We start from the raw sequence: 8,058 nt of genomic DNA on the forward strand, positions 1-8,058 counted from the left end.
CACTGCAACCTCCACCTCCTGGGTTCAAGTGATTCTCCTGCCTCGGCGTCCTGAGTAGCTGGGTTTACAGGCATGCACCGCCATGCCCGGCTAATTTTTGCATTTTTAGTAGAGACGGGGTTTCACCATGTTGGCCAGGCTGGTTTTGAACTCCAGATCTCCAGCAATCCACCCACCTTGGCCTCCCAGAGGGCTGGGATTACAGGCATGAGCTACCGCACCCAGCCCACGTTGAACTGTTCCAAAAGTACTGATTTTTCAAGTATGTGTTTTAGCAGTAGTATTAGCACCACCACTTAGTGAACATGTGAGTGGAATTGTGAAAATGTTTGATAAGATTTTGAGCTATAATGACAGTGAATTGTCACCAAAACCATGTACAGACAGCCCATGCTTCCTGTAGTACTGAGGAAGAAAGGTGGACTTGGTCTTTGCCAGCTAAGTTTGCCACCCTGTGGTCCCAGTGAGAACGTAACTTGGTAGAGACTGGCTATACAATTAATAAATTCTTGAATGGTTTTAATTGGAGGGAAATTGTGTTATTTTAAAATTTGTCCCTAAATTTTGACTTTATTAATATATTGACACTAACATTTTTCAAATTTCACTACTACAAAGCATTTTACACAATTTTGTAGCCTGCTTATAATGTATTGTCTTAGCTCCTGGGGTAGAATACTGGGTGAAAGGCCATTTTTCTGGGAACCCCAGTTTTGGATGCCCAGCCTAGTGCTCCACTGTGCCACAGTGCTAATTAACAAGTGCCCTGGGGGTATCCCAGCCAACAAGGGAGAAGCTGGGTTGTGGTTGACTGAGTATCCTGGCAGAGAAAGGGTGCTTTCTATGCCCAGCATCTCAGGATTTCTGTTTCCTCTTCTCTGTTTCTTACAGGCTCGCCTCTATAGCCTGCAGTCGGACCCAGCAACCTACTGCAATGAACCAGATGGTGAGAGGGTAGCAGTGAGGGGGTGGGCTTGTAGGGCAAGTAGACTAAGGGGGTCTGGTTGTAGGCCCTGTTTGTCTCAGGTAGCAGAGGCCGGGCACCCGCTATGTAGGGGGACCAGAGTGAGACTAGTGTGTACCTTATACTGGGTGGGGTGGATTGATGTTCTCTTTTCTTTCCTGAACTTGAGCTGTCCTGCCCACCCTGCAGGGACTTGGCCCCTCTCATCCCTCATCCTCAGCTCAGCCTCCCTCCCAGCCCTGCTGCCTCACTTGCCTTCTCTTCAGCTCGTGTTGGCTAAGCCCCTGCCATGCAGCAAACCCCATGATGGAAACTGGAGATCAGAAATGAGCCAAACCCTCCACCTAGTCCAGCCCTCCAGGAACTAGTGGTTAAGAGGGAGAAAGCAGAAACAGTGAATAAAGTAGAGATACTAGAGAGCAGCATGACTGCTCCTACAGAGCAGCGGGGCAGTGGGACCCCAGAGGAATGGCACCTTTCCTGGTCTGGGAACCAAGCAAGTGATGCTGGAGTTGGGTTTTGTTTGTTTGTTTTTGAGATGGAGTCTCACTTTGTCGCCCAAGGCTGGAGTGCAATGGCGCGATCTCGGCTCACTGCAACCTCTACCTCCCGGGTTCTAGCAGTTCTCTTTTTTTGAGACAGAGTCTCGCTTTATCGCCCAGGCTGGAGTGCAGGGGCCGGATCTCAGCTCACTGCAAGCTCCGCCTTCCGCGTTTACGCCATTCTCCTGCCTCAGCCTCCGAGTAGCTGGGACTACAGGCGCCTGCCACCACGCCCAGCTAGTTTTTTTTTTTTTAGTAGAGACGGGGTTTCACCGTGTTAGCCAGGATGGTCTCGATCTCCTGACCTCGTGATCCGCCCGTCTCGGCCTCCCAAAGTGCTGGGATTACAGGCTTGAGCCACCACGCCTGGCCCTGGCAGTTCTCTTGACTCAACCTCCCGAGTAGCTGGGCTTACAGGTGCCTGCCACTGTGTCCGGCTGATTTTTGTAATTTTAGTAGAGACGGGGTTTCACCGCATTGATTAGGCTGGTCTCGAACTCCTGACCTCAGGTGATCCACCCACCTCGGCCTCCCAAAGTGCAGGGATTACAGGCATGAGCCACCGCGCCTGGACGGAGTTGGAGTTTTAAGGTTAAATGAGACATCAACTAGCTTCACTATGAGAAGTGGGGAAGGGCATTCAGGCAAAGATTGCTGGGAGAGAGAGCAGGGAGCACCCCACCTTTTAGTAACGCTAGGTTAAAGGGTGCGTATGAGGAAGTGAAGGCAATGAGAGCAGCTCATGGGAGCCAGGTTGTGAAGGGCTTGGTGTGCCAGACCAGGCAGTTGGAATTTTGGCCTAAAAGGCTCACAGTAGTAGCTCTAGACTTCTCTTTAGTCACAAAGGCCTTTAAAAATCTATTGAAAATGACAAGCCCTCTCTCCACAAAACTTTTTGTGCAATATGGGAATTTGACCCTTTGAAGCCATCTTGGACTCCAGCTTAAAAAGCCCTCCCATAGAGAACCAATGAAAGTTTTTGAGGCCTGGGGTGATCAGAGTTTGCATTTTGTAAAGCAGCCCTTGGGGCAGCATTGTAAAGAATGAAATAGGAAGACAGAAGACAGGAAGACCAGTTAGGAGGCTAGGTAGGAATCCCGTGTCAGAGGTAAGGCCAGAACCTAGGAAGAGTCAGGTGGCATGGAGAGGACAGTGTGCATATAAAAGACACAAGTTAGCCAGGCGTGATGGTGTGCCTGTAGCCTCAGCTATTTGGAAGGTTGAGGCAGGAGGATCACTTGGGCCCAGAAATTCAAGGTTGCAGTGAGCCACAGTTGTGCCACTGCACTCCAGTCTGGTGACAGAGCAAGACTCTATCTCTAAAAAATAAAAAAGAGACAACTGAGGAAGTGTGATCCAGAGTGATTGGATAAGGGAGGAGATAGGATGGCCCCCAGGTTGGATAACCCTGTCAGATAACCAGGTGGGAAGGAAAATGAGCGCATGGTGTGTTTGCAGGTAGAAGTATCGGGGGTACCTGGACCTCTGGATCTGGGGCCAAGAGAGTAGCCTGGGCTGCAGAGAGACACAGTGGGAGGATGAGGTTGAAACTTGTGGTTTAGTGGCAATTATTTTGGGGGGAAAAAAGCCAGAGAGAGATGGAAAGGAAAGGAAAACGAAAAACCCACAGAGACTCAAATGGACCAACCAGAGAAGTGGAGGAAAATAACAAAGGAGTGAGAAACCAGGAGAGACAAGGGCTTCAGGAGGAAGGCAATGGCCCCCAGAGTCAGAGATGGTCACAGGAGGGAAGACAGAGAAATAGATGTTGGCTCTGGCAGCTGGGGTCATGTGATCTAAGAACAGCTGTTTCAGAGACGAGGAGATTCAATAGCCAGGTGCCATGGGCTAAAAAGCGAGCAGGGATATGAGAAAATGGAGACTGCAGCCCCTTCTAGAGATCACTCAGGTGCCACACCCACCCCTTCACCCTGCCTGACCCCCTACCCTTGGCTAAGTGGCTTTGAACACACAAGCTTTCTTCATTTTCCATGTCCAGCCTTAGGTATATTCTGTAGGCCCAGTGTTCTTTCCCCAGACCAAGGGAACTGACCATCAGCATCTGTCCCTCTGCAGGGCCCCCGGAATTGTTTGATGCCTGGCTTTCCCAGTTCTGCTTGGAGGAGAAGAAGGGGGAGATCTCAGAGCTCCTTGTAGGCAGCCCCTCTATCCGGGCCCTCTACACCAAGATGGTGAGGGCCCAGTCTGCAGGGCCTCAGCCAGCTCCAGGCTTGAGGTGTTGGGAGGTGGGAGGGACATGTTCAGAGTCACTGTGGCATCATCTGGCTCGGAGAGAGCACTGGGAGGCTCCGTAGAGCCAGACCAGCCATGTCCTGAGCCAAGAACTCACATGGGTGAAGCTGGTTTGCCAGGCTTCTGGCAATCACAGAATGGTGAGAAATGGAAGGGCCAGCAAAGCCTGATGGGAGTTCTTTTCTCCCTCCTTGGCTAACCCGGACTAGGAAGGTGGATCTGGCCGAAACTTTGGTCGGGGTGGAAGTGCTCTATCACTGCTAAGCCACTTACTGGGTCTGATATCCAGACTTGCTGGGAATAGACTGATAAGGCTGGGGACACAGACCCCACACAAATACTCCCAAAGTCTCACCTCCATTTTCCCCTTCCTCCAGGTTCCAGCAGCTGTTTCCCATTCAGAATTCTGGCATCGGTATTTCTATAAAGTCCATCAGCTAGAGCAGGTACGCTGGTCTAGCCTGGGGAGGTCCCCACTCAACCCTGGGGGAAGCAGGCTGGATTTATTGAGAGAAGAAAGGGATACAGGGTGCCAAGAGTTGTGGGATCAGGACCAGGATCTGGGAAGAGGGTGCCCTGACTGCCTGTGTCCATCTGCTCCCCCACATTCAGGAGCAGGCCCGGAGGGACGCCCTGAAGCAGCGGGCAGAACAGAGCATCTCTGAAGAGCCTGGCTGGGAGGAGGAGGAAGGTAAGAGGCGTTGAGAGGTGAAGGGCAAGTGACACATCTGTGCGAGACACTCTGGGCTGGGCCATGCTTTCTGAAGCCTGGAGAGACTTGGAGCCCATCAGGGAAGAGTAGGGAATGAGCATATTGTATGTGCTGAGGATAGGCGGAGCTAACAAGGGGATATTGAACAAGGCTAGTGGAATTCCGATTTAGCTACAGAAGTCCCGTGTGTCAGTTGGTGTAGATTCCCCTGCCAGCCCATGAACCAGCTGCTGCCTAGTCACTGGGGAACTTCTTGAAAATCCAGATTCCCTTCCCCACCTTCTAAAGAAGACTGTAAAGAAGCGGCCAGACATGTATTTTAAACAAGCTCCCTGATAATATTAATGCCCAAGCTGGTTTGGGAACCACTGAGTTAGGGAGGGAGCTGAGCTTCCTCTACCTGTAGCTCAGTTTATAACAGCACGTTGGAGCCTTCTGGATGATATAATATTAATGCATTTCTTAAGCGTTTACACCATATGTCCAGGCTGCACGAAGAGCTTTACACAGAGTCCTTACCACAACCCTATTACCCCTTTTAAGGATAAAAGTAAGTTAAGAGTAAAAGTTAGGTGGCTTGCCCAATCATACACCTAGGATGTAGCAGAGCCCAACCTGAACCCAAAACTGACTCACTTCTGAGCCTTGGCTTTCTAATCTATAACAGCCCCTTGAACTGCATTGCTGGAAGCCCACCAGGCATTAAGCCCCAGGGCTGAGCAGGACTTTGACTAGCAGGGAGTGTCTGCAGAAGCATTGTGATGGCAAAGGGGAGAGCTAAATGACACTATTGAGTCTTTTTTTTTTTTTTTTTTTCGTTTTGAGACAGAGTCTCGCTCTGTCATCCAGACTGGAGTGCAGTGGTGCAATCTCGGCCCATTGCAACCACCGCCTCCTGGGTTTAAGCGTTACTCTTGCCTCAGCCTCCTGAGTAGCTGGGATTATAGGCATGTGCCACCACACTCAGCTAATATTTTTGTATTTTTAGTAGAGACAGGGTTTCACCATGTTGGCCAGGCTGGTCTCAAAAACTTCTGACCTCAGGTGATCCACCCGCCTCGTTCTCCCACAGTGCTGGGATTACAGGCGTGAGCCACCATGCCCGGCTTGAGTTGATCAGAGTAAACTTTGGCAGGAACCAGAGAGCTCCAAGGTTGTCTTAGGGCTGGCCAGGGTACATTTCCCTCTTGCCCCTCCCTTTCTCTCTCTACAGAGGAGCTCATGGGCATTTCACCCGCATCTCCAAAAGAGGCAAAGGTTCCTGTGACCAAAACTTCTACATTCCCTGAAGGAGGACCTGGCCCCCAGAGCCCCTGTGAAGAGAATCTGGTGACCTCAGTTGAGCCCCCAGCAGAGGTGACTCCATCAGAGAGCAGCGAGAGCGTCTCCCTTGTGACACAGATTGCCAACCTGGCCGCTGCAACTGAGGCACCAGTGCTGCCCAAGGACCTGTCCCAAAAGCTGCTAGAGGCATCTTTGGAGGAACAGGGCCTGGCTGTGGATGTGGGCGAGACTGGACCCCCACCCCCTATTCACTCCAAGCCCCTAACCCCTGCTGGCCACCCCAGCGGCCCAGAACCCAGGCCTCCAGCCAGAGTAGAGACTCTGAGGGAGGAGGCTCCCACAGACTTACGGGTGTTTGAGCTGAACTCGGACAGTGGGAAGTCTACACCCTCCAACAATGGAAAGAAAGGTAGGTCTGGGCTGGGAGTGGTGGCTCATGCCTGTAATCCCAGCACTTTGGGAGGCCGAGGTGGGCGAATCACCTGAGGTTGGGAGTTTGAGACCAGCCTAATCGACATGGAGAAACCCTGTCTCTAAGTACAAAATTAGCTGGGCGTGGTGGCGCATGCCTGTAATCCCAGCTACAGGGGAGTCTGGGTCAGGAGAATCGCTTGAAGCCAGGAGGCAGAGGTTGCAGTGAGCCGAGATCACGCCATTGCACTCCAGCCTGGGCAAGAAGAGCGAAACTCTGTCTCAAAAAATAAAATAAAAAAAAAAAAAAAAGGTAGGTCTGGAGGTCTAAGCCCATTGTTGTGTGGGGTCAGGGCCACCTCCCAAGGCAGATTTGTCTCCCTGTCCCTTTTTAGGATACTATGAGCAGATTTTTTTCATTTTCAATAATGATGACAGCTGCTATATATTGACTATTTGCTAACATGTTTCATTCTAAGTTGCACATTAAACTCTGAAATAAGAATGCATCTTACAATTGTTGGCATCTTAAGAGTCAACAAAACAAGTTTGATGCTAGATCCCATGCTAAATATGTTATATGGCACTTAATTTCTCAGTATTACTGTCCTCATTTTACAGATGAAAAAAGTGAGGCCCAAAAATATTAGGTAACACCCAAGTTCACATGGCCAGGAGGCCCACATTCAGACCCAGGGCTGTCTGACTCCAAGCCCATGCCCTTAACTAGCACACTGTGCCAGTTTCTGTCTTTTTGGACAATTTAACCTTACCCTGGCTTGGGAATCCCAGTGACATTGATGTTAAAGGGTCTTCGTCGTGTGTAGCCTTAGGAAAGTCATTCAGCTTCCCCAGGCCTTTATTATTATGAAATATATAAACAAAACTCATACGTGCAGTTTAAAGAAGAATAAAATGAACATCCGTGAACTTACAGTGACCCAGCTTGAGTAATGGAGCTTTAGTTTCTTATCTGTATAATGGAATTTTAGACTGGAGACTCTGAGTTTATGTCAAAGAGCAACCTCTGTAACTGCAGGAATTAAAGGACAAGGATAGACTTGGTGTCAGCCTTTTTACCACATCCAAAATACCACTTCAGGTATGGCTGATTATCACTAAGAACTGCCCCCCTCCCAGTCCCCCCACCACCTGCACACTTCACACACGCATCCTCCTGTCTTTGCTAACACTCAGCACCAGCCACAGCCACAAAGCTTGCCCAGCAGGTAAGGCCTGGCCTGCTGGCACAGTAAGGGACTGGTTTGCCACAGTGAATGGGAAATGAACCCCACCTCACCTCTAACCTATTCCCTGATGGAAACCATGGAGTTTCCAGTCTCTAACCCAGTGCCTCCCTTCTGACTGATCAGTGAGGTCATCCACTGGGCTCCTATCTGGTTTTGTTTTGTTTTTTTGAGGTGGAGTCTCACTCGTGTCGCCCAGGCTGGAGTGCAGTGGCGCAATCTCGGCTCACTGCAACCTCCGCCTACCGGGTTCACTCCATTCTTCTGGCTTAGCCTCCCGAGTAGCTGGGACTACAGGCACATGCTGCCACGCCCAGCTAATTTTTTGTATTTTTAGTAGAGACAGGGTTTCATTGTGTTAGCCAGGATGGTATTGATCTCCTCACCTTATGATCTGCCCGCCTTGGCCTTCCAAAGTGCTGGGATTACAGGTGTGAACCACTGCGCCCGGCCCAAGCTCCTGCCTGTTCTTTATGAGACACTGAGTGGGCCGGGCGCGGTGGCTCAAGCCTGTAATCCCAGCACTTTGGGAGGCCGAGACGGGTGGATCACGAGGTCAGGAGTTTGAGACCATCCTGGCTAACACAGTGAAACCCCATCTCTACTAAAAAAAAATACAAAAAACTAGCCGGGTGAGGTGGCGGG

General features: G+C 50.5%; 1 protein-coding gene across 1 annotated transcript in view; it reads left to right on the plus strand.

Moving 5' to 3' along the window:
- Positions 1-8,058, plus strand: part of BSDC1 (BSD domain containing 1) — a 21,449-nt gene that overhangs the window by 3,158 nt on the left and 10,233 nt on the right. The window contains exons 2-6 of the mRNA XM_026457186.1: positions 892-946; positions 3,583-3,698; positions 4,137-4,205; positions 4,372-4,450; positions 5,685-6,164. Of these exons, the coding sequence (XP_026312971.1) occupies positions 892-946; positions 3,583-3,698; positions 4,137-4,205; positions 4,372-4,450; positions 5,685-6,164 (799 nt within the window). The remainder of the gene's footprint in view (positions 1-891; positions 947-3,582; positions 3,699-4,136; positions 4,206-4,371; positions 4,451-5,684; positions 6,165-8,058) is intronic.

This window comes from Piliocolobus tephrosceles, chromosome 1 (genome assembly GCF_002776525.5).
Source record: "Piliocolobus tephrosceles isolate RC106 chromosome 1, ASM277652v3, whole genome shotgun sequence".
In the NCBI taxonomy this organism is placed as follows: domain Eukaryota; kingdom Metazoa; phylum Chordata; class Mammalia; order Primates; family Cercopithecidae; genus Piliocolobus; species Piliocolobus tephrosceles.